The sequence below is a fragment of the Panthera tigris genome, chromosome D1, assembly GCF_018350195.1.
Source record: "Panthera tigris isolate Pti1 chromosome D1, P.tigris_Pti1_mat1.1, whole genome shotgun sequence".
In the NCBI taxonomy this organism is placed as follows: Eukaryota; Metazoa; Chordata; class Mammalia; order Carnivora; family Felidae; genus Panthera; species Panthera tigris.
The window spans coordinates 84,664,086-84,691,029 of NC_056669.1; the positions used below are offsets into that span (position 1 = coordinate 84,664,086).

General features: G+C 36.5%; 1 protein-coding gene across 2 annotated transcripts in view; it reads right to left on the reverse strand.

The window, feature by feature from the left end:
- Window positions 1-26,944, reverse strand: part of DCDC1 (doublecortin domain containing 1) — a 490,317-nt gene that overhangs the window by 230,954 nt on the left and 232,419 nt on the right. For both annotated transcript variants that reach the window (XM_042959037.1, XM_042959036.1), the window contains 2 exons: window positions 19,992-20,162; window positions 2,340-2,441 (listed from right to left, as the gene is read on the reverse strand). In XM_042959037.1, the coding sequence (XP_042814971.1) occupies window positions 2,340-2,441; window positions 19,992-20,162 (273 nt within the window). The remainder of the gene's footprint in view (window positions 1-2,339; window positions 2,442-19,991; window positions 20,163-26,944) is intronic.

Genomic DNA, 26,944 nt, shown 5'->3' on the forward strand with positions numbered 1-26,944 from the left:
TTTGAATGTTTAAGCTCTTTCCTGCTCTGAACCCCACACTATCCATCATTCTATTCTCCCTGGAGCCTTCTGTCACAGGCTTCCTTTTCTTCTCTCCCTTGTCAGTTCTTATGTCTCTCAGTTTCTTGTTACTCTGTAATCTCGGCAGGGAGGCAGATATATTTGTGGCCTTTTCTTGCCTAGCTGCTGTTCAGGGTGGTTTTTGGTCTTTCTATTAATTCGCATTGAAGGTATATTGAGAAGCTAAATGCCGAAGCTTAGACGAAAGAAGGCAAAGTTGCGATCCTGCCTTATACCCCAGGTTTCCTCACCTATTGGCTATAAAGTCTTGTCCGGGTAAAATATTTTCTTTGATCAGCAACCATATTTATAGAACACCTAAGGCTTAGGCTTTGTTGTAATTAGAGATAAATAACCGCATCTCTAACTTCATCAGCTCTCCATTGTTTTCATCGGCCTCTATGTTGACCAGATTTTTACCCTTAAGCATCAGAAAGGCTGAAAACAATGACACATTTTTCATTTCATTGAAGTTAATGTTTCTCATCCAGCCTAATCAAGTCCTTTGAATTAAAAATAATGATTAGGGAAGGTGATAGAACAATAAAAATCTGTATTGTTTTTGGCTTTGTTCGTTGAAACCACAAACATATTTTGAATTCTATAGATTGTTTTTACAAAGCCCCACATTTATTTCTGTGTGATCTCAGCCCTTGAGCTTATTTTTGGTCGAGTTGCTATTATTTCAGGAAACATGTAATGCTGATCATCTTTTAAATCACAGTGATTTTGCTTTGAAAGCATCATCCTTTTTTTGTAAAGGGGAAAGATATAAAAGATTTAAGGCCTGATCCAAGAAAGAAATATGTACACAGAGAATAGGAGTATGTGGCAGGAGCATATGAACACCTGACCACTTAACCAAATTCATTTTCACAGGAGAAGCATTGCAATTTCTATTTTCTCAACTTGGTGACAGACTGAATTTTAGGTGTTCAAAGATGAGCATTCAACAGCCTACAGGAGGTCAGGGCCTCAGTGCCTTTCATCTCTAGGTCATTGGCTAGGGCAGGGTCATGGCAACCAAAAGTTGCGATAATCTTCACCCATTTATCTTTAAAGCTATCATCACCAAGTCTTTATAAGATAAGAATTTGTTCAAGGACCTGAGAAGAGTGTGAAACATCTTAGGCTAATGATTGAGACAAGTGCGTGCCAAGGGAATAGTCATCCTTGGGTACCACAAGGGAATCTCCCTAACAAAGCTTTATAGTGCCCCTAATTCAAGTTTTTCCCCTAGAATTACTTGCATATAAAGCAAAGCATAGGTCAGTTTCAATGTGCCATAAGCCAACACAAAAACTTTCTATAAAATAATATCTTCCTATATAAGATAACATAAATACTGACTTCAATTTTAATGTAAACCAAAAAGTAAAATTTTCTAATACAAATAAGAGGGAAAATAGGTAGAGGATTCTAGGAAGTCTTTTATAGAATGTTGATTTATATAGTCAGAGATGTGAAGGTAAAAAGAAACCAACCAAGGCTCTTGATCCTTCTCTCTCTAATCAATCCAGGTAGAGTTTCCTATCTCTTCTGGGTCCAGCCAATGATCAGATCAGATGAAAATCTATACAACTCCTGTGATTGACTGTAAAGGCCAGGTAATGGATACCACCATGGAGAGATTAAGTCAGAGGGTGCTGAACTGAAGGGAAAGGAGCAAGTTTATAAACAAAGGCCAAGGAACAGAGCCCAAAACACTGGTGTATGCTTGGGTGCATAACCCCAATTTGTAAACAACAGTGTATTCAGTGTCCTTTTATGCAAGACAAAGACCCAAAATAAAGACCCTGAACATATTGGTTCTGCCCGAGAAACATCCCAATTGTCTGGAAAATAAGCAAAGGTAAGAGTGCCTAAGATAAACCATCTGGACATGCCTGCAGTGAGCACAGGAGAAGACTAACTATATGCTAGTTGCTTACGGTTTAGGGCTTAGAAATACCCTCAACCCAGAACATACCCTCCACTGAATATCATGTCACTTCCTTTCAAAGTGTAAACAAGAGGGCAATCCCAGAGTACAGTGTAGACAGATTTCCAACTACAGGCAGAATGAAGGTTAAGATACTGTTAAGTATGAGACCAAGAGTTAATGCTGTTTTAAAGCTGAGAGCCTAAGAAATTCAAAAGTCAAGCTTGAGACTATCTATTTTTACAGAGCAGCAAATGATTAATCTCCCCAAAACAATTTTAAAGATGTAATTGTCTAAATTAACTGCAAGTAACTTGAGAGACACATATAGCCACAAACAGCCAGTCAGTAAACTCACTTTTTCCAACATATCACCAGTTTGTGTTGGGCTATTGGACTCCAGGTCTTTTTTGCTGATACAAACAGAGATCTCTCCAGTGTCTTTACCATTTTCAAATATCTGAGAAATAAGCACATTCAAAATTAAAAATAAATACATGCACATACACATTCGTGCATATGTTCATACATACATATATAAAGGTAAGCTTTCCTGGCTTTGCACGATATGGTGTCGACTGACAGTCCTGCATATGGGAACTGTGCAAGGCAAGGACTGTTTCTATGAACATGTGCAAGTAACTGGCAATGAAAATCAACAGGACTAGAACAGTATAGGAACGTCCCTTGTTCCTCCTTTCAGTTTCAGTATCTTTAACCTGACTGGCATTCCCTGCCATTTTAAAATAGAAGGAAACGTGGGGACATTAAAGGAGAAATCACTCACTGCACTGGATGCTTAAATGGGACAAGCACCAAAGAAAGGTCAGTTAGCAACAAATTAACCACTTTATTTAATTCTTTTGAAAAACATAAAGCCACAATTACGTGAGGGATCTTTGATTTATATTTAAAATATATCAGTGCTCATGGGGTGCCTGGCTGGCTCACTCAGTAGAGCACGTGACTCATGATCTTGGGGTTGGGAGTTGAAGCCCCATCTTGGGTGTAGAGATTACTTAAAAATAAAAATCTTAAAAAAAAATTAAAATAATAAAATATATAAGTGTTCAGTTCATCTTCTGACTTACTAAAAGGAAATTCAACCTGACAGATTCATTGCATATGACAGTACGATGAAAGCCATCCATTTTAAGTGCACATGCACAACAAGTTGTTGAGAGCAGAGATAAAATTCTTAACATTGCATTATGCAACACTTACTGGGAAAAAAATGATAGCAAATGTTCTGGTCAAAAGTAGCCAAACAAACCAGTTCACACGGGGGGGAAACCACTAGAATAAACACCATCCTCTGACCATGTTGAGGACCCACATGGGGTATGCCAATCCATTCACCAGGCTCTTAAGAATAGAAGCAGGCCAAGGAGGCCTGAATAATTTAAATCCTTTCTTATTTCATTTTTTCTCTAAATTTCTCTTCTTCCCTTTCTGATACACCTATCACATCAGAGTAGTCATTTTATTTATCTCTAGTGCTATTTCCAGAGAAGATAATTTAGGAAAATACCTTATTTAAAAGGAAAGAAAACCATCGATTTTGCTTTTGAGACAGTTTTGAGAGTTATTTAATTAGTCCAAGCCTAGTTTGGGAAATAATGTGAATGAATAGCACTTCCTTAGGCTTTAGCAAAAAAAAAAAAAAAAATATATATATATATATACATATATATTTATATATTTATTTATATACTTTTTTATATATAAAATTTATTTTATATATAAATATATATTTATAAATAAATATGTATATATTTATTATATATATTTATATAATTATATATTTATTTATATATAAATATATATTTATATAATTATTTCTATTATTTATATATTTATATATATATATATTTTTATATTTTTTATATATTTATTTATATACTCATAATATTATATGAGTAATAATGTTCAAGAATTGTGGGTTTTTTTCTACTCAGTGCTTTTCACTGTGCTGATAGTCCAGTGGAGATAATGCAGCTGTCAGCCTTGGTACATTGATATCCCACCCCCTATAGCATCTTTCGCTAACAGGGATTTTTTAAAACTTCTTTTCTGAGTACATACACAATTCTGAGCAAGAAATCTCTCTACTTTTGCAAGGAACTTTGTAAACTCAACTGTTGCCTACAAACCTACAGGAAATAACGTGGGTGGAGAATCCTACTCTCCCAACAATCTCTTCAGGGCCATAACCTGGAACAGAGCTCTTAAATAATAGTGACATTTAGCAAAGATAGTCTCAATTCTGGGTGTCATATATTCTGCAAGGTTAGTGTTGACAAAAGTTCAGTTTGGGGGACTTATTGACATTCCTTTGTCAAGACTTGCTAGACGTGAAATCAGAGTACAGAAAATTAATGCTCTAGAAAATAGCGAACTGCCAAACTGCGAGAGCAAATAGGAGTTGGCCAACATCTAAGACCTTCAGTAGCTCACTGCTTTCTTTACTACCAGTAAGAAGTCTGCCCTTCTAGGTCTAGAAGTGTAAAAAAAAAAAAAAAAATAGGGCGCCTGGGTAGCTCAGTAGGTTGAGCGTCCGACTTCAGCTCAGGTCATGAACTCATGGTTTATGAGTTCGAGCCCCAGGTCGGGCTCTGTGCTGACAGCTTGGAGCCTGGAGCCTGGAGCCTGTTTCGGATTCTGTGTCTCCTTCTCTCTCTGCCCATCCCCCACTTGTGCTCTGACTCTCTCTCTGTCTCTCAAAAATAAATAAATAAATGTAAAAATAGAAGTGTAAAAAAAAAAGGCTCTAGTCTCCAAAATCTCTATAAAGGCATTAAAAAAATATATTTTAGGGTTTAAATAAAATTTTAGGTGTTTAAGTGAAAGAAGCCTTTCACAACAATTTACACACACTAAAAAAGCTAACTGCCAGTGTGACAATTAGTCACTTGTGTAATGTACTGTCTTCTGCATTTTTATAAAAACTAAAATTCCCTAAGCTGAAATTTTATGAGATTCTGCTTTTCCTAAGGCCTACCTCTCATTTTTAAGATCTTTATTACTATGCCCATTTTTCTAAAATCTAATTATTATTTTTTTTCTCTTCCTTTGTATGAGAAGTATTTTTACTTCTATTGTTCAATGTCTAAACAAAGATAGCTTTCTAAGCAGAGTTTCTGTGATTGACTAGCTATAGAAAAATAAAAAAAATAGTCTACTTTTATTTTACTGCTGCCTGATCATTGGCTTAAGAAATACCGACCGCTGTATTGGCTTCCCAGTGGCTCTCTGCATGGCCTCACCTCTTGACAGCTCTAAAATTAAATTCCTACCATTGGAGTGGGATGATGGAAAAAGCTAGCTGAGGCGAGTCTTGGGTCCTAAGGAGGAAAATAATAGAACCTTTAAAAAAAAAAAAAGTGATCCAGATCCTCTCAAAAGGCATGGTAGCTAATGACTACTGAAGAAAATACCTATGAATAAGAAGTTACTTCTGTGACTAGTTACAACAAATAAAAAGTTTTAAGGAGTGTTTTCCATGAACGACAGTCTTTGTACTTTCTGTCATGTCTTAACTTTTGTTAAGAAGGATTAAATTAGATTAACACCAATGTTTCCTTTTTTAAGTTTATTTATTTATTTTGAGAGAGTGTGTGTGCATGCATGCGTGTGGGTTGGGTAGGAGCAGAGGGAGGGAAAGAGAAAATCTTAAGCAGGCCCCATGCTCAGAGCAGAGCCCACTGTGGGGCTCGATCCCATGACCCTCGGATCATTACCTGAGCTAAAATTAAGAGTTGGTGTCTCAACCAACTGAGCCACCCAAGTGTCCCACACCAATGTCTTATTGTAATATTGTTGATCAATTTATTCACTCAACAAATATTTACTGAGTACCTACCATGTGCCGAGCACTGCTCAGGTGCTTAAGATACACCAGTGAACTAAGATTCCTGCTTTTGAGGAACAAAATAAGTAAGGAAATCACATAGCATGGTCAGGGTACATTCAGGTCCTATAAAAGCTGTTTGTTCATTCTTTCTGTTAAAGAAGGCCCATCAAACCGTATAAGCTTGGTGGACCTTCAATACAACTGGTGGGCCTTCTTTAACAAAAAGAATGCAAAATTACAAACGTAAAACTAGATAAAAGATATTCACTTAAAATGAAAGAAAAAAATCACAACAATTTACACACACTAAAAAGCTCACACATAGCAAAAACCATTACAAAATATTTCCATTAATTAACTACCCAACACACATATTTTGGCTGAATTGTCTTTGATCATCTCTTCATATGGTCATTTGGTAACATTTTCTATAAGGAGAATAGGAAGATGATTCTTCCCTCTAGCATGGTTAATCAAAAAAAATATTATTTGTTTGGAGAAATCTCTCAGCTTCACAACTTTGTTGGACATTTCATAAAAATGTTTAGGATTGATGTCACATTTGGGAAAACCTTGATCATAGTTCTTTAAAATATGAGCTATAAGATGTGGAAGAATTTCCTACAAATAGTTGGCTTTATTATTTTCCCACCATGTTTCTCCTCCACCACCCATACACTTTTGATGCCAAGCACTCTAGTCCATAGTCAGAAAGCAATACACTCAATGGCCAGCAGGTAGTGGCCATCTTCCTGGGAACTCTTTCCATATCAGAACGGTTAGTGCTAACTTAACCATACAGGGAAGTGATTGTAAAACACTAATTACATCCCACTACATTCAAACTAAATGTATCTCCACTCAATTTTCTCCAGCCAGACCTCAAAAATGCCTGCTGCCACCTTAACACTACTTGATACAAGAGAACTCTTGACCGAGAGGAAGTTGGACTAGGAATGGGCAATGGTCTCAACCAGTTACAGTTAAAATATATTTGCAAATTTTACAGAAACATGTGGCCATGTGTACTCATTGCTAATGTTTCTTCTAGGGTTTTGAAAGGGGCCTACACAAAGCAGGGACCCTGAAGCTTAATTTTCATTAGCTGTGTGGTAAATGCACCTCTGAGAGTGTTAGAAGGTGCTAAGTGGTATCTAATAAAGGGAAGGGGACATAGGGCCTGGGATAAGGGAGGGCAAAGGGTGTGGTGAACACCATATGAAGCAGGTGACCAGAACAGGCCTTCAAGAGAGGAAAGATCTGAGTCAAGAGTTGGTGGGGAGAGAGTTAATCAAGCAGATAGGCTGGGAGAAGAGCATTGCAGGCAGGGGGAACTGCTTGAGCAAAGAAACTAAGGCAGGAATGTGTCCAGTGTGTTCTGGGAACTGCAAGAAGACTGGTGTTATTGGAGCAGAGTGGTAAGAGAGGGAGAGTAAGTAACATGAAGTCAGAGGGTTAAGGGATTGGAAGAGAAATGGGGACTCTTTGGAAGGTTTGGAACAGAGCAAGGACAAGATCTAACTTAAAAGGATCATTGTGGCTCCTGGGCAGAGAGTAGACTATAGAGAGCAACAGTAATCTGAAGGGTGGATGGATGATGGTGGTTCAAACCAGAGTAGCAACAATGGACATGGTAAGAAATGGTCCATTTCTCTTGTTCGTTCCTGAGTAATTTTACTTGCTTACTTGTATATTAGCAGGGTTGGGAAATAAAATTTGTTGTTAAGCTAATATTTCTGAATATGATGTCTGTGTCTATGGATAGAAACCAAACTAAATATAACTGTTCATATGTAGTATTTGTGAAGGCATAAAAATACCAATGAAGTAGTAAAAGACTTTTTATTTACTGTGAAGATTTTATAGAGACAGTGACTAAAAAAACCTTCCACTTTTATGGGGAAAGATGACCTGAATGAATTTTGACCTAATGTGGTTCTTTGACAGGTTTGCCCAGCATCATTCATCATACCTATTTAAGGACCTGTATAAGGCCTACTTCAGTGCCATTATCCACCCTTTAATACTATAAGTCTGGTTAAGAGCTAGCTGTGGGGGAACAGCAGGTTCCCAAACTCTCCATAACTGCTGGGCAGACCACCCAGGAAGCTCTTCTGTGTGTGAGTGGAAGGCCAAACACCTAGGCTTCAAAATACCTCAGGATACAATGCTGTCAAGAGGCAATAATAAGAAAATGACACTGCAGTGTGTTGCTAAAAGTTGGGAGGCTGTACAGTAACAGGATTTACTGCTAGAGGTCCAGTGAAGAAAAGGAATATAAAATAGCCACACAAAAGTACTTGGCATATTTCAGTGGATATAATTAAATATGTTGAAACAAGGTTAACTTACACATTGGCTTAAATTGTGATCCACAGGATGCAGACTCTGAGACCAAGATTTACTCACAGGAATTTTACTGGGGAGCCTTCTGGGAAGCAGCACAGCTGAGGGAGTGAGGAAAGCAGGAAGGGGCAGGTGAAGGTGAGTGTGATGCAGTTGCAACAGAGGCCTCTGGTGGGAGCCCTAGAGCTAGAATGGCCGGCCCTTCAGCATAGGCCAGAATTGAGGCAAGGGAGCAATCACGCCTTTGCTCTGTGCGGGAACCAGATGTTGGCTGCCTCCTGCCCCCAGGATGAAGGCCTAGTCTTGGGAGATGCAGCTCCTTTACACAGAGGGCAACCGCCCAATAAAGATATAGTTGTGGCAGCTGAGGGGTGGATATCTCAGTCCCGAAGAGGGGACTCTGGTGGTGTGGCACCGCACCCATTACACACATGCACGGCAATCGGGAGTGCATGGCGCACAGTTACACACAGAAATTACTCAATACTCAAAGCAACCGCACATTTTACAGGGAAGTCTCACAAAGGTTAGATGACTCGCGTGGGGCAATTCGACTCATAAGGGGTAAGGAGATCTTTAGAAATCAAGTCCTATAGTGTTTTTAATTACAAATATCAAAGTTCACCCTTTTATCTAGTATTAGGAAGTATACTAATATGAAACTTAGTATGAAAAAGTTTAAGGGCACAGAAATGTATTTTACAGTAAAAGATTTTTTTTAACCTAAGTCAAAGAAAAGGAAAATTAAAATGAAATACTTGTCTTATGTAAGAAGCTAATTAGCCGTGAAAAAAAAATCTTTATCCAATCAGAATTCAAAGTCACCTTTGGAGCTAGAAAATCAACTGTAACTGAATTAGCATTACATGTACATTAAATCAAATAAATGTACTGTTATGTCTTCCATTTTTATAGACTTACTAATTTTTAGAACATTCGCATTTTCTGTATTTTCTCAAATGTATATTATAAACCAAACAGTAAACATGTCTAACTTAAATATTCAGATAAAGTGATAATCACAAAGCAAATATTAAAATTATGGGATTCAGGCAATTAAAACTTAATAATGAATTAGTATATTTATATTGCATATAAGAAAAAGTGTTTTAATGCCTAATAGATGTCTTTAATGGTATTTCACAGGTAAGGAGCCAATATGTTTAGTCCCAGGAAATGAAAACACACTTAAGTGAAAACAAATTATGGAATTGCTAAACTTTATCAGTCTAAATGGCATCTGGACCAAAAATCAAATAATATTATATTTAAGCCCAGAAAAGGGGTACCTAAGAAGATAATTTATTTTAAAAGAGACATTTTAGGGGCGCCTGGGTGGCTCAGTCGGTTAAGCCTCCAACTTTGGCTCAGGTCATAATCTTGTGGTTCATGAGTTCCAGTCCCACATCGGGCTCTGTGCTGACAGCTCAGAGCCTAGAACCTGCTTTGGATTCTGTGTTTCCCTCTGTCTCTGCCCCTCCCCTGCTTGCACTGTGTGTGGCTCTCTCAAAAATAAGTGAACATTAAAAAAAGAGAGAGAGAGAGACGTTTTAAATTTCCTCTTTAAGTTGTAGCAGAGCCCACCATTTAGAAGGTGTAAGTCGGGTGACTGCATACGGGGTAGGATTTAAGGTGAAAGCCAAAAGATTCTGACCCCAAAAATATCTCTCCCACCAACTTGTCAATACTTGAAATTCCAGTTAGAGATTTTCTCCTTTGTCATAACTAAAATACCACAAAAGAAATGCTATTCAGCCTTATAGGTTATTGATCTTTTGATGCTGTGATTTTTTTAAATTTTATTTATTTATTTTTCAATATATGAAGTTTATTGTCAAATTGGTTTCCATACAACACCCAGTGCTCATCCCAAAAGGTGCCCTCCTCAATACCCATCACCCACCCTCCCCTCCCTCCCACCCCCCATCAACCCTCAGTTTGTTCTCAGTTTTTAAGAGTCTCTTATGCTTTGGCTCTCTCCCACTTTAACCTCTTTTTTTTTTCCTTCCCCTCCCCCATGGGTTTCTGTTAAGTTTCTCAGGATCCACATAAGAGTGAAACCATATGGTATCTGTCTTTGTATGGCTTATTTCACTTAGCATAACACTCTCCAGTTCCATCCATGTTGCTACAAAGGGCCATATTTCATTCTGTCTCCTTGCCACGTAGTACTCCATTGTGTATATAAACCACAATTTCTTTATCCACTCATCAGTTGATGGACATTTAGGCTCTTTCCATAATTTGGCTACTGTTGAGAGTGCTGCTATAAACATTGGGGTACAAGTGCCCCTATGTGATGCTGTGATTTCTAATCTCTGCTCTCTGGAACCCCTTAGAGGACAACAGTGGGGGTCTGTGGTCCCAAGTGGGAGATCAAACCCGATAAGTGAGTCTGTGGAGGCCGCCACCATCTGGCTTCAAGTGGGGTAGATCCTACTTTCATTTATATAGTAGACTCCAAAAAAGAATTTTGATCTAAGAAAACTATTTTTTTTGAAAACCGTCTTAGACTGAAAGAAAGCGCAGCATGCCCTTTTCAAAAGAGTAAATCTTGAAACAAGGTGGTAAATGAGAACATGGGGTATCTGACTGTCTGAATTGGGGGTTGGGAGGTGGGGGTGGAGGAAAGGCCAACAGAGGCTGAGGGTGGAGAACCTGCACAATGGCCCTTGGAGGCTTCACAGTTCACCTGGGAGTGGGCCCACATTCCCTCTTTTATGCATTTAAAGTCACTTTCATCGTGAGGTGAGTGGATGGCTCAGTTGAACAGCCAGTTTAGGCTCAGGTCATGATCTCTCCATTTGTGAGTTCGAGCCCCACATTGGGCTTGCTGCTATCACTGTAGAGCCTGCCTCAGATCTTCTGTCCCCCTCTCTCTGCCCCTCCCCCATTTGTGCTCTCTCAAAAATAAACATTAAAAAAAATTTTTTAAATAAAGTCACATTTCATTGTTTTGTTACAATATTTTTTAAAGAGCTTCACTCTCACCCCATTTTTCTGTGTCTATGAACAAAGTAAAATTTTCAAAACAAGGTGATGGGCCTATAAAAATATTTTCTTTGTATCCAATTACAATTCTCACTAAATTTGAGATAAGAAAATGTTCAAAATTATCTAGATGACAGAGGCAAGGCAAATTTGTTTGCCTGTCACGTTCTAAGCTAAGTAATTTCAATAAGCCCTTTATACATGAGGATGTTTCAAGAAGAAATGAAATAAGGATCTCACTTTGTCTAAATTAATTTAGTGCGTAAAATTATATTTAATTGGGATTAAAATATCAGATGTGTAAGTCCTGTCAGTAGTTGGGTATAATATGATATATACCAGAGCTTAGTAAATAAAGGCTTTTGGAAGTTCCTGGGCTCAGTATATTTCTTTTCAAAGAAAATAAGGCCTTTTTAAATGAGAAAAACAGCCACATCCCCCAAATTATATTTTATTAGGGGAAAACGAACACTTTTAAGATTAAATATGAGCTAAATCATGAGATGTCCCCAAATTCTCAGTCTCAGAGATCATATTCTCATCTTTGGATAGAGTATATGTTTTTAAATGCTATTCAATTTCTTGTTTAAATGTGTCAACTATGTCTGTAAATTTAATTTTCCCTTTAATAAATGAATCAGTACGCTGGGTAACTAAAACCTATACAAAAGTTTACCATCTTTGGCAGTACATTTTTAATTTAATAAATAATCCATTTTTTATCATAAAACATTATTGAAATTGTAAGTAGAATCTTAAGTAGGTGTAAATATATCACTTCATTTGCACTTACTAGAAAATCTGTATTCATTTCTACGTTCAAATGATGAATTGACGCTTAATAATATTCATGGTGAGTTGGGCTAACATAGATGTCAGTGGGTAATCCAGGGGACGGGAGCATATGTAGGAAGAGAATCTCAATGACTTGAGCATCTCAAACACTCTGTGAAAAAGCTAATTGAGAGGTAAAAACAAATTAACTGCTATGGAGAAGGACAATCTCCCCGAGAGAGAGAGCGTGCCTACAGCAGTAAGGTTCAGTGGTTGCATTTAGTCCGGGTAACTGCTGGGACAGTAATCCAGCTCTGGCCTGTGGACTTTCCCTGCTGACTGCCCACCTGGCAATTCTCTGGGCACCTTCAAGGCTGTCAGGACTGTGCAAGGAAAGCTGGTCTCATTACAACCAGCTCTGCATGGGAGCTGATGCCCCAACCAATTGCTCTTCCCTAATTTTGATACAGATGCAGTTTTTCTCTTCAGCGGGTCTAGGAAGATACAATCTTCCTGCACACAGATTTACACCTGGCTGCAGATGTCTGTCAGGAAATAGGTTGAGGTGAATACACTGGCATTTCCGCCACCCACCACCCCCCCCAACAGTTGAAAGATGAAAGAGAGAGAGAAGGAGAGAGGAGGGAAGGGAAGGGAAGGGAAGGGAAGGGAAGGGAAGGGAAGGGAAGGGAAGGGAAGGGAAGGGAAGGGAAGGGGAAGAAAGGGAAGGGGAAGAAAAGGGAAAGGAGAATGGAAAGCAGGGTAGGTGAGTGGTTTCAATGCCTACTGCTAATAGTTATCCCATAAAATGTTGGAAGGCCTTCATAGGATCTCAAGTTTCTTGCCTTTAAAAGGAGCAATCCAACACTTGCCTACTATGATAAAATCCACACATAAAAATTGATTATCTTCATCACATTTTGACATTTTGCTCAACATTTAATGAATGTTCTTTTTTTTTAATGTTTATTTATTTGTGAGAGAGGCAGAGACAGGATGCGAGTGGGTTAGGGGCAGAGAGAGAGGGAGACACAGAATCCAAAGCAGGCTCCAGGCTCCGAGCTGTCAGCACAGAACCCTACGCGGGGCTCGAACTCACGAGCTGTGAGATCGTGACCTGAGCCAAAGTCAGATGCTCAACCGACTGAGCCACCCAGGCGCCCTGAATGTTCTTAAAATCTTAACAATAACCTTGAATATTCTAATTTTGCCACTCTAGCCACAATTCCTTTGAAAATGAATGTCATCTTGGCATGTTTTAGTATCTGTACTTAACGCATAACCTAAATTTGTTTTTCCATTGTTTATTTTAAATAACGTAGGTGAAATAACACAGCATTCAGGGATTGTAAATACATATAGAAGAAAAGTGGGTTAAACAGAAAGACAAAAATCAAAGGATGTACAATGGAAATAAGGACATAATACACATGAGGGATGAGGCTATTAAAAAAACAATCTTGCCACTATTTTATGGATAACCTCAGTTATTTCCTTCTATTCATTTAATTGTTCCATAGATTCCTAAATATTTAAATAAACTTTCTTTTTATACGTATGGTTAGAAAACTTTAAACTTTTAAAAAATGACCACCAAATAGAATGTAAATCTCAAATGGATTCATAGTGCTCTTGTGCCACTGGTAGAGCAAATTCCAAATTCAAATATCTAAATCCAAATTCAGATATCCAAAGCATAGGAAAAGCCAGGAAGGTATCACAGATAACAGTTAGCATCTTTTCTATTATCAGTCAAATTATCCCATTTTCTAAATAGAAACAAGCTGATAAACTAGGATGATGAAATTGTAGCAAAAAGCTAAGAAAGCCCACACATTAGTCTCATTGTCTTCAAAGGGCATCATATTGCTCTAACTGTATGAAAATAACCGTGGGAATGGGCCACGAGTGTGTTTCCGGCTCCTCTGCATCTTCCCATAGTACTGAGCACAATGCCTTGCAGACAGAGTATGTATTGGATAATGTGCGGATTTACTGCACTAATCATTTAAAATCATTTTTCTTTCTGTCACCGGTAGAATACAAATTGTTAGATGCTTACCATACTACCCAGAAGATGAACTAGATGCTGGACAACGATATTCTTTTAACAGTAAATCTCTGGAGGTGTCTGGGTGGCTCAGTCGGTTAAGCGGCTGACTCTTGATTTTGGCTCAGGTCATGATCTCATGGATGGTGAGATCGAGCCTTGCTGTTAGTGCAGAGCCTACTTAGGATTCTCTCTCTCTCTCTCTCTCTCTCTCTCTCTCTCTCTCTTTCTACCCCTCCCTTGTTCACGTGCTCTTCCTCTCTCAAAATAAATAAACTTAAAAAAATTTTTTTAAATAAATCTTCAAATGATCCCTTTACCAAAGCTTAAATTTCTTTATAAGAGAACAATATAACCAAACAGTACACAAATAGAAAGGCTAAAATCACAGCCATCGGAATCTTTTTGTTTTGTTTTGGTTTGGTTACTAAAATCCACCATATTTCCCTTGCTCACAACCAGAATGGATTAATGTAAAGTTAATGAAGATTTAAGCTTCAGAACCCTTACTTGCTCCAGCTCATGAGAGTACTAGAAGTTGCTGGGAGCTACAGAGTGTTATAAATGGGGAGGAGAAGCCAACAACTCCCTAGCAATTAAGGGGTATTTCTATGTAAGTATTTCTGAGAAGCTGCCTATAAAAGGTCTCAGAAGAAAGACTCTCCAATCCTCCATTAGTTCATTGTGATTTACTTTCTCATTCCAAATAAATATCCGCTTTAAGCCCTCATTTTAAAGAGCTTCCTCTCCTCCACTTTGTATAAGCTCTAGCCCTCACAGAAATTGGATCTGCCTCTACTGGAAGCAAATGGAAGACAACCCACAGAGCATTATTGACCAATTGTGTGTGAAAAGCACTAATTCTACTGTAAAGACTTCCCTGTACCCATCTTCCACTTGTTCTCCCCCATGCTGTCTCCCACCCACTCACACATCCCACACTCTTGCTTATCAATTCTCTGTCACAATCACACAACTTCCTTCTAGTTTTTCCACCCACCATCCCTTAAAGCTTTGTTAATACCATTTCCTATCAACCCTTTCTTTCCTGTTCTCCCAGGGAAACACTAACATTTCTGACAGCATCTCCATGGGGACAAAGAAGAGGAGGAGTTGTAAGAAAGAACAAGACTGGAAAAGCAGAAGTCACTGAGCCATGGCTATAGCAGATGTTTTCAAAGTGGCTGGGGGTGGAGGCATTGACAGAGGATATAAGGTAAGTAAAGGTTTGGAATAGTAAGAAGTTGCTCCCAAAACCTGAAGAACTTCATAAATTATGGTGCGCATTGAGTGTGACTACTAAATCTAAAAACAATAAGAAATTTCATCAACCTAAAAGGTGCCATGATGTGAAAGCAAGAGAGTCTACCAGAACACAAAAAAACGCACACTGTGTTATGAGTATATAGGGCAAATGAGTGCAAATGGAAATGATATGCAAAAGTGAGAATGGTCTTATAACACATAATGTGGTTATGGGTGATGTAACTGTTTCTTAAAACTCCCCTTAATGTTGTTATGTCATGTTTTCAATATTCTTTTTTTTTTTAACAAGGAACTTTCCCATACCAGTGATGGGACATCCAGTTTAGTTGTTCTCTGTCCTTTGTCTTTTATGTCCATTTAAACTCGATACTATTACGCCATGTAATTGCAAAAATGGGACTGAGGCAATATGGAACACAGGAAGAGTGTGTCCTTTTGAGAGGTGACCTGCTAGTATTAAGATCTAGCCAAAAGCTGCTATTTGTAAATTATCAGTGAGAGATATGATGAGGATGAGAACCTTAGTGAAGAGGTAAAGACAACCACATACAATATGAAAAAGCACCCCAGGGGATTTTGAATCACACCTGGCCTTTAGACCATCGTTGAGAGCCTCTGCTCTAGAAGATGATGACAACTACAATCAATTATTTTGTACACACACAATATTATTTTGTACACACACATGTATGTATATAAACATAGATGTATAATATATTTAAATGTATATATAAACATAGAGGTATAATATGTATAAATATAAGTAAATATATATTTATATATTTATATTCATAATAAATAAATATAATATTTATAATAAATATAAAATAATTTTATTTAAAATTAAATTTATTTAAATTAAAATTATTTAAATTTATCCTATTTAAATTTTTACTAAAAATAAGTAAAATAAATATTTATAGTAAATAAATATATTTATATATAACAAATATGTTTATAATGAATAAAATATATATATAAATAAATATATATATAACTATAAATATTCAACAGAGTGATAGTTCATCAAAGAGAGAAAATTAGAAAGATGATCATCCTAATTTATTGTATTAATCAGGTACTTTTCTATGATCAAAATGGATAGAAAAGGGGAATTTTTTGTATTATTTTTTATTATTTTTTACTAGAACTAGACTTTGATTTATAAATAGAAAACATATTTGCTTATGGATATATCATCTAACACTTTGCATAGGTCATGTCATAAGGTGAGATAGTTATTCATAACCAGAAAATATATGGTCTTGGCCACAGTAACTCAGAGGTAACTGGGTTAGAGAATGTGCTCCAAGTAAGGGCAGATCATCCACACCCCATGGAAAATTAGAGTTCAGCCAGGCAACTGACAGGAACTGATTCTGGAATTAACTAAGGATGGTATGCTGTGGGCTTTTGTTCAATATCTCTTCAGTCGAAATTAGCAAGTTCTCCCTAGTTAAGAGGAAGTACAGGAATATGCCTCAATTCTAAGATTTGCAATTCTGAATATTTAGGATATACTTTGCTAATCCATTTTTTTCTCTCCTTTCTGGCTGTTTCAGACATAAGAACTGGCTTAGAAAACTACATATCTCAGTTTCTTTCCCATCAGTCCAAACATCTACTCCCAACAATTTTGAGTTACTACAAACCATCACTGAATATAAACTTTGGAAGAGATGCACAGTAGCAGACCATTATATAGTGTTTCTACTATACACACATGATAGCATAAATAACTTCAAGGAGAATAGGTACTAACAAAATGTAATAAAATAATTAGGAAGTGAAGACTATTACCTTTAAAAATTTTTTTATTGTTTATTCATTTTTGAGAGACAGAGAGAGACAGAGTATGAGCGGGGGAGGGGCAGAGAGAGAGGGAGACACAGAATCCAAAGCAGGCTCCAGGCTCCAAGCTGTTAGCACAGAGCCCAACCTGGGGCTCGAACTCACGGACCATAAAATCATGACCTGAGCCAAAGTTGGATGCTTAACCAACTGGCTCACCCAGGCACCCCTATTACCTTTCCTTTAGGTGTGATCTATTTAATTGTAAGTTTATATAATTTTAAAAAATTAAGTTTATTTATTTATTTTTGAGAGAGAAAGAGAGAGAGAGAGCAAGTGGGGGAGGGGCAGAGAGAAAGGGAGAGAGAGCATCCCAAGCAGGCTCCACACTGGCAGCACAGAGCTCGATGGGGGGGCTCAAACTCACAAATTATGAGATCATGACCTGAGCCAAAACCAAGAGTTGGACACTTAACCAACTGAGCCATCCAGGTACCCAGTTTATATAATTTTTAATTATGGCTGTATTTAACAACTGGCTGACAAAATTTCTGAAAGTTTAACAATCAGCAATCTCAGACCAGTAGAAGCAAGATTCAGCTTACCAAACCAATTAAATCAAAACCTCTGGAGATGGAGGCATTGATTTTTTTTTAAACGTCTCTAAATGATTCTAATATGACAGCCAAGATTCAAAGACCAGTGGTCTGTGCTAAAGCCTGAGGATATGGCTGATGCCCAGGTTTCTTGGAATATGGGGAAAGGAATTTATTCCCTAAGAGAAACTGGATGTTCCCAAGGTGAAAACTGGGGCAAAAGGAGAGAAGCTGAGTAGCTCATGGGAAAAGAATAATAGAGATGGAGAACACCTTAGAGAAGGGAGAGAGAACTCAGATAAGACTAGGTGACCTACCATCTGTTTTGCCTGGGACTGAGAGGTTTCCTGGATGTGAAGGTTTCAGTGCTACAACCAGGAAAGTCATGGACATATGAGAGGTGGCATTGGATTTTTCCTTTTAATTAGTTTTTATTAATTTAAATTTAAATAGCTACATGTGGCTCATGGGTACTGTACTGAACAGCACAGTGAGTCTAACCAAACACAAGAAGATGGTTTCTTTGCATATATACATTTCCTCTTCTGTTTGCTAGTACGGAAAGAATTTTAAAGCATTTTAAAAAGAGAAGCATATGAGAGTAGTAGCTCAGATCCTAAAGTTAAATATTTGCTAGCAAGCCCATGTGCTAATGTGAATAACTATCACCAATGTGATAAAAATTATTCAGAAATAGGGGCACCTGGGTGGCTCTGTTGGTTAAGTGTCCTTCTCTTGATATTGGCTCAGGTCATGACCTCATGGTTCAAGAAATCGAGCCCTGCATCTGGCTCAGTAAGTGCAGAGCCTGCTTGGGGTTCTTTCTCTCCCTCTCCCTCTCCCTCTCCCTCTCCCTCTGCCTCTCCCTCTCCCTCTCCCTCTCCCTCTCCCTCTCCCTCTCCCTCTCCCTCTCCCTCTCCCTCTCCCTCTCCCTCTCCCTCTCCCTCCCTCCATCTCAAAATAAATAAATAAACTTTAGAAAAAATTCAGAAATATGGAACAAACCTGTGAGGGGGAAAAAAACTTTCATTTTTTTCCAGGACATATGATAGTTGCTGATACAAACGAGTGGGAATAAATGTTAAGGCAACCATGCTCCCTCACCTAGTTCCTGTCTTAATCAATAGCAAGTACTTTGCAAAATGCTGGAATAGATCTGTAACCATGTCAGAAGTGTGGAAAAGAACAATGCTACTGTACTATGGGAATCCTGACCTTGATGTTTTAAGCATCGCTTCCTAAACCTTTAGCTGACTAGTACAGATTATGGAAAATAAATTTTATTTATTGTGTAATTACGTTTCCCCAAAGGTCAATTTTTGCATGGTAATATTCTCATTCCAAATGCAAACATGTAAATGTCATTTGAAAAAGTTATAGATAGAAAATAAAATGTTCATAATTACAATATAAAGTTTATATTTGTTGAATAAAACTGAAATTAAGAAAGAAGAATTATAGAGATAAAGGCTGATCAAAATATAATTACTTTGAATGCTATCACATTCAAATCTAAATATAAACAAAGAAAATGATGAGTCGTAATGGTTCATTACTTAGATGGAAAAGGGCCATCTGTTGAGTAATTCAAATTTTTTCTCTTGAAATGTGGGATATGAAATTATAGAACAATTGACAGACTTAACATGGACACTCAATTATGATAAAGAAAAGTATTTAAATTCCTTAAGCTTTCAGTACCTAATCCACTTTAGTAAAGTATGAGTTACTCTTTTTCTCTTCGAAAGATGTAATAACAAAAGGTAGCCTAGGACATTTAGCCATCTTGTCCTGACAAATAACCAATTCACCTTTTTTCCCAGTATATTCTTAAGTATTGATTTTACCAAGTGAACTCAGACATGTGTCACACTTATCCAATACAGATCCTTTTCCTTGGAAATGTAGTTTGAACATCAATCAGTCACCTGGCCTTTCACCTCTAATTCCTATTGCCACTGTCTGTCAATTATTAAAGCCTTGCCTATTTCTCTAAATAAGCTATTTTTTTTAACTGAAACACATATTGACTCCTGTTAAAAATATATGTTTCTTGGAAAGGTATTCAATGTTCACATGATTAAATTTCTTCATTAAAATTACTTTCTCGAGTTGGAAAAACTACTTAAGCTTATAAATCCACTTTTCAAAGGCCTGTAGGTATTTTCTTTTAAAACATACTGCCTGAATGGTAATATTAGCACTTGTAAGCCAAACTCCAGTTTGAGAAAGACAATATCAAAAGAAATTCAAGCTGAGTGGCATTGTTAGAAGGGTCTTCAAATGGTGCAGAGTGTTTTCGTCTCTAGCTGAACACAGCGAGAGTTATAGAATGACACCCACCTTGAGCTGCAGGCCTCCCGGGATAAGAGTGTTTGCTGGAAGGCTTTTAATGTGTTGGTAGACATAAGAGGAGAATTGCTCCTGCTCAGCCTGTAATTGGGGGCCAAGTTTTGAGAGATGACCTCTGTTGCTTTTGATAGCTGTCTGCAATTCATCAATCAGCCTGCTCACCTGAAGGGGTTAAATTACAAGAGTTGTTAGCAAGAAGTAATTGTTGATGTCACACCTATTAGATTTTTGAGTACCTAGTTTGATGGGAGGAAAAATGACTTCAAAACAAGTATTTGAGTATAGATCCACCTTCAAGTAAAGATAACAGAAAAGATATGCATTCTTCCATCGACTAATTTCATTTATGAGAAAATTTATAACCTTTGCACTTCAGGTAGCCATTTACAATCACGGAATGAAAAATGTCTCTGTATATGAAAAGAAACATGCTTCTGAAAAGTTTGCAAAGGACTTCTAAACTGATTAACAAAATAAAATCTTCCTAAGACTTCAATTATTCCCAACTATGTACCAATGACAATATTTAATTTTATTATATGAACACTGTGTTATATAGATTTGTTTTCTCTAATGGACTGGATTCTCACAAACACTAGTTGACATATGGTAGTGAACAAAAGAGACTAAAAGCTTAAATTCACTTTATCTATGAATCTTTGAAGTGATTAAATTAGACCCATTTAGAATTATGAATGACTCTGAATAGAGCATGGCCTATTTGAAATATTGGGTTAAAAATCATGGCTCTTCCCATTTACTGACTGAGAGACAATGAACAGGTAATAAAACCCTCATCTGTAATGAAGAATAATACCAGCCTTACCATATTAAGAATTAAATGAGATTACGGAATGAACAATACAATGTCTAACTTATAGTAGGTGCCTAATGCACATTATATTATTATAGTTCTTCTTTTTTAAATCTAGGTGTTTTCTGAACATCAAGTTTTGGTTCTTTTTCTTGGTGTATCTTTCCTATCCCTAACCTACTTCACATAATGCAGATAAAAATTTGAAACTATTTGCTGCATAGATTCTCTATCTCACTTCAATGTCCATAGTGAACAAAGGGAAATTGTTCTCCAAGAGGCTCCCTCATCCTCTTTCTCTCTCTTTCAACTGAAAATATTGTATTTGCCCCAGTCTGTACTCCAACTCTGATGTTATATCCATGATTTCTATCCCTTCTGCAGAGGATTTCTGAGAAGTCAATGAAAACAAGTTTGTACTATCATCCATATAACTTGAATATTAATTTTTATATTCTATGTAGTTATTTCAAGATTACATACTTTTTTTATAAGTATATATATACACTTCAGTTACATTTAACTTTTTTCAAGAACTTTAGAAGCATTATGTGCATATGAACAAGCTAATTTAAATGATTCCCATTTTTCTTTGGTCTTTCATTACTCTCTTATTTGTCCCAATGTCATCAATTATCTACTTCTTTTGAAGAAACCTTCTTTTAAATAAAGAATTTGCAAACTTTTTCTCTAAAAGGGACAGATAATAAATATTTTCAGCTTCATGGCCCATAGTCTCCATCAAAAGTATTCGAACCTGCAGTTGTACTTTGACAGTAGCCACAGACAACATGTAAATAAATAGTCATGACTGTATTCCAATGACACTTTTTCTTAAGTTTATTTATTTATTTTGAGGGACAGAGCATGAGCATGGAAGGAGCAGAGAGAGAGGGAGAGAGAGAATCCCAAGCGGGCTCCATACTGTCAGCACAGAGCCAGACACCAGACTTGAACTCACAAACCTTGAGATCATGACCTGAGCTGAAATCAAGAGTCAGAGGCTAAACCAACTGAGCCATCCAGGCTCCTCTTCAATAACAGTTTATTTAGAAAACTAATCAATGGGCTGGATTTGGCCCTACAGCTGTAGTTTGCCAACCCTTCTTCCAAATTCATATATTTCTTCTCCTACCTTCCCTTTTGTATAAGTAATACCTGGTCCATGCCCTCATCTCCTCATCCTCTCTTCCTACTTGAATTACCAAAACAAGTGAGTTTTGAGTGGTCTACTGAGTGGGCTCTCCACCTCAAATTCATCCTGCCACCTCCACAAAATTAATCTACCTTCAATAGCATGTTGAACCCTCCAGTTACTTCCCCAGATTCCTCAGCATGGTATTCAAGATTAAAGATCTATTTTCTGGAGCGAATTTCTCTGCTTTTCCATAGTACTGTTAACTCTATTATAAAGTTGTAACATTTAAAATATAGAGATGATAAATGATCCAATGTTAGTCAGTTTCCAGGCTTGTTTTCATATACTACCCTCCAGAATTATCATCAAAAATGATGGATAATAATATGTATCATACCAAAACTAGAGACCAAAACAGGCCAAATGACTTGCTCTTATAGTTATCTGACAAAATTTAAATCCAAGAACCAAAGCCCTTAAATACAAAGACTCCAGATGCCGTTTCTCCAAAGCACTGATCCTCTCTGAACCTAGCCCTAACCCCAGCTGGGCTCATATGATTGAAATCATATGAATCAAAATTATTTCAAATTATTGAAATAAAATGTTTCAAAAAGACATAATTTATGTAGTCTTTAAAGTATACTAAGTATCATTTAATGTATAAGGCTAGTCAGTAATACTGCTCTCTTCAGTTTTATTTACTATATTTTGTACTACAGAAAACCACCAAAGAAGAAGAAGAAGAAGAAGAAGAAGAAGAAGAAGAAGAAGAAGAAGGGGAGGAGGAGGAAAAGAAGGAGGAGGAAGAAGAGGAGGAAGAGGAGGAAGAAGAAGAAGAATTATTATTATTATTTCAGGCTTTGATTTGAGAACATTTTTATACATGACTGGTTTTACTGTCACAATCCATAGCCTTTCACAGATAGGGGATTTCATGTGACATCAGAAATCAACCAACCATACAATTGGTGATGTCATTTGCATCCTAAAGGGCTATTGGTTAGAGCCTTAAAAGTTTCATTTCCTATGAATCCTTTGTTGCTTCAAAAAACGTCTCTATCATTTTTGCTACTTCAATTGTTCCATGATTATCTGTTAATGTATATATAATTATACCAATTATCACCTGTTTTTTAATAAGTTAAAGCTATGAAATAAGATGTCCTAGCAAAACTTAACATATATTAAACATATGAGAAAACATATCAAGAATCCTGCCACTGACATTTTGATAAAATTTCCATCCAATTTTACAAAAACTTTGTTTCTTTACATATTCATAATGTCTTTAACATATGCTCAAAGTGCTACATTTTATTTTCAGTTATTGTGATAACATATTACCCTTAAAGACAACCCTACACATGAAATAACTCATATACCAAAAATTGGATAAGTAATACAATAATCCTGAATTATTTTACATAATATGATTTTTTTTTCAAATCACAGATGTTGCTAGAAGGGGAAAAATGCTCTTTAAAATTCCTCATCATGAATCTTTTTTTCCTGCAAATCCGTTTTTTTTCTCTCTCTCTCTACAAAGGCAATGTGAATAGGGGTAAAAGGAGACAAAACTTGACCTTTTGTGATCCCAGCATTAATGGGTCTGTTCATAATTCAATCTATGTGTGTGTGGGAGCATCCATGTGGAAACATAGAGGCCTGAGAGACATAAAGCCTTTCCCTTTAAACATTATCTGACCCTATCAGTCCCATTCACAAAAGAAGGCTTACGTATGCATATGTTGAAATAATGCACCATCTCATTGTGCAGCAGAAAGCCTACACATTCTACTCTTCATTCTCCGTGGAAATGCAGCACGGAAGTGACACTTGTACAGAATTTGGGAGAGGGACAAATGAGCAGAAGGTAGCAAAAAAAATAAGAGTATTCGATGAGGAAAAGACCAAACTTCTGAAAGAATGCAAATGCACACCTGTCTATAAACATACACAGAGGTTTTTGCTTAAAAACGTACATTAGGTAGTTTGGTCATGTTTTTACGACACATTCATGTAACTCTTGAATTTATTAAATTCTTGAAATGATGTAGATGATTCAGATTTAGATTTTGGCACAAAATAGTATTCTGCTCCTAATCATTCTAAAACGTATGCATATTGAAGTTGTATGTTCTGAGCTATACATTCTGTACATTGTAGTTTGGCTATTATGAATGAGGTTTTGAGGATCTCCTGGTTTTTCTAATGATGAGTTCAGCTGTTTGCCTGATTGCTATGTGCCCGTGAGTCCATTTATGTTAGTAAGGAGGACTCCAGAGAACTTTGCACTAAATTATCACTTGAAATCAGCACAAAGGGCTGCAGCCTTTATGCAAGGAATGTCATCTTGGCATACAATACATGGGGGGGGGGGTGGTCTCCAAGCTAGGTTAGTGCTTAAACTTAAGAACAAGAAACTTTCTAATTTATGACATAATTAAGAAGAACCAGAAAGGAGACAGGGAGATGAAAATGGGTATTTTAAATTTCCTAAAATCTCTTCTTGATTTCAGGCCCAAGGACACAGTGTTTTCCGGGTTAAAAAGAACCATAACCCAGACTTGATGAACAAAGACTAGAAAAGACATGAGAGCCTATGAGAAAAGTAAGGTATCTCTTGATTTAGAAGGATGGGTTGCAGTGTAGCTACAAGAGAACTTGAGGTGTGCACCATTTCTTACTCATACCGCTTCAAATGCTCCCAACTTTTTAATAGTTTCCAGAACCCTTCTGAAATGGAAAATATCTTGGAAGAAGACTTATCTTGTTTCCAGCCAGAGGGCCCTTCTGTGTGCTGCTTTTAAGCCTATTCAAGAGTCTGACATTCCCATCCACTCATAGAGGAAGGAGCCATTAAAACAGAGACATTTAAAAAATTTTTATTTCCAGCGTAGTTAACATATAGTGTTATATTAGCTACAGGTGTATAATATAGTAATGCTACCGTTCCATATATTACTCAGTGCTCATCAGGAGAAGTATACTCTGATTCCCCTTCACCTAAAATAAAGATATTTCTAATGCCTTTATAAGGCTATTTTGATGGCAACAAGAATAACGTCAGCTACACCTATTGAGGAAGGTATGAGAATGTGCCTCATAGGCTTCTAACGACAGGAGTATAATGAACCAAGAGTCCCAGATACTGTGCTCTGAAATCCATCGCCAGGTTGATACCAATGGCTGAGGATACTGAAGTAGGTCTAACTCAGGGAGTCATAGGACTCCTCTGAAGGACAGCTTTAGGTCAAGGATACACCATCAGCTTCACCGCTGTGAAGCTTAGACATTCCTAAGACTGCACCGGTGTCTAAGATGTTTCCATCTAGTCTGCCGTTCCTCTCTCCTTCACTTGAGTTCAAGCCTGCATTTCAGTCTGATAGGTCTTGCAGCCTTACCAGAGTTCTCCCCATTTCTCTCAAAGACATTTCTTCTAATACAATACATACACATCTAGTCCTATCTTGGTATTTATTTTTCAGAGAACCTGGAATAACTTTTAAACCAACAATAACAAATTGCATGCATATTTCCAATAAATCATTTCCAAAAAATTAGTTTAACATGTAACATCTCCTCAAAGTAGTCTTATGATACATACATTATTTCTAGGTTTAATGTGGAAAAATTACATGAAATAAAACAAGGTTTTAAGATAAAACTATAGGCAGCAGAAATGTAAATCTCAGATTTTATGATGTTTAGTTTGGATTTTGAACTATATCTAGAAATAAAATATTTTTGTAAAAAATAAACTGTGGGCAAAATAAATTTTGAAGTAATTCTCCCCCTTCCCAACATTTTCATTTCTCTTCACTACCATGATTTCACACTTCTGAATATGAATTAGGGTCAAAACTTGACAGCACTCACTTTTTCTAACCAAACACTAGAAATTACACATCATAATTAATATAATCGCTTTCAAAGTAATAACATAGAAAGTATTACCATAGCATATAGAATATATTTAGAGACTATTACATACACACCCACACATATACTCACAAAACACACAAAATATATTCCCTTTCCTGCATATTTGATTTTTTAAGCAAACAGAAGGCATTTGAAGCCATAGCTGATCAAGCAAATATGGGACCAAATAACGTATCGTACATGAAGAACACTGAAGTATATAGGTATTAAGTAAGCATTAAGATGATAATAAAGAAGAAATAACAAATAAACATGAATACTGTTGGATTTTCCAGAAAATATCATTTTCATTTCCAGTGTGGCTAACAAGGTGGCATTTGAAATGATATATTTAGCATAATGATAATTTTCCTGGGCCGCTTCAAGTTTTCAGTTCCAATGAAATTATAGACTTGCATAAAATATCAAAAAAATAATTACAATACTTAAAAGGCAGAAAATATCTATCTGTTCATTCTTTTAGGTGTTTTATATTTATCTCTAATAATAATTTGTCACTGTGTTACATCATATTATAGATGTAATTTTAATGTTACTAAGTAGAGAAATTTATTTGTATTTCTTAAAGTTTACCATATCAAGATACATGATAGATTCAATTTAAATTACTATAAAACATGTAATAAAACTCTCCAACTGGGATAAAACATTTCCAAATGAATAGAGTGTAATATTTTAAAATTTTTAACTAAAAAATCTAGTCTTTTAACTTGTTAATATTAAGTAGAATGAGTGAGAACTGTAACTTAAATCTATACAATTGTTATTTGCTACATCTAGAAACTATTCAAGTTGAATATTTCTTATGAAATATTCTCTACTGAGATTACCAATCTATACTTACAATATAGTCTTTAATAATGGACATATACAAGTCCCAAATATTAATTTGAATCTCTAATTCAAAGACTTGAATTCTCTGAGGAAAATGTGATGCATTGTACCTGTTCATTTTTTTGTAAAATACATAATTAGCTGGACAGATGCAATCACAATGATAAGAAAATATGAAAACCCCAAAGCTTGGATAGATTTCTTTGCCGA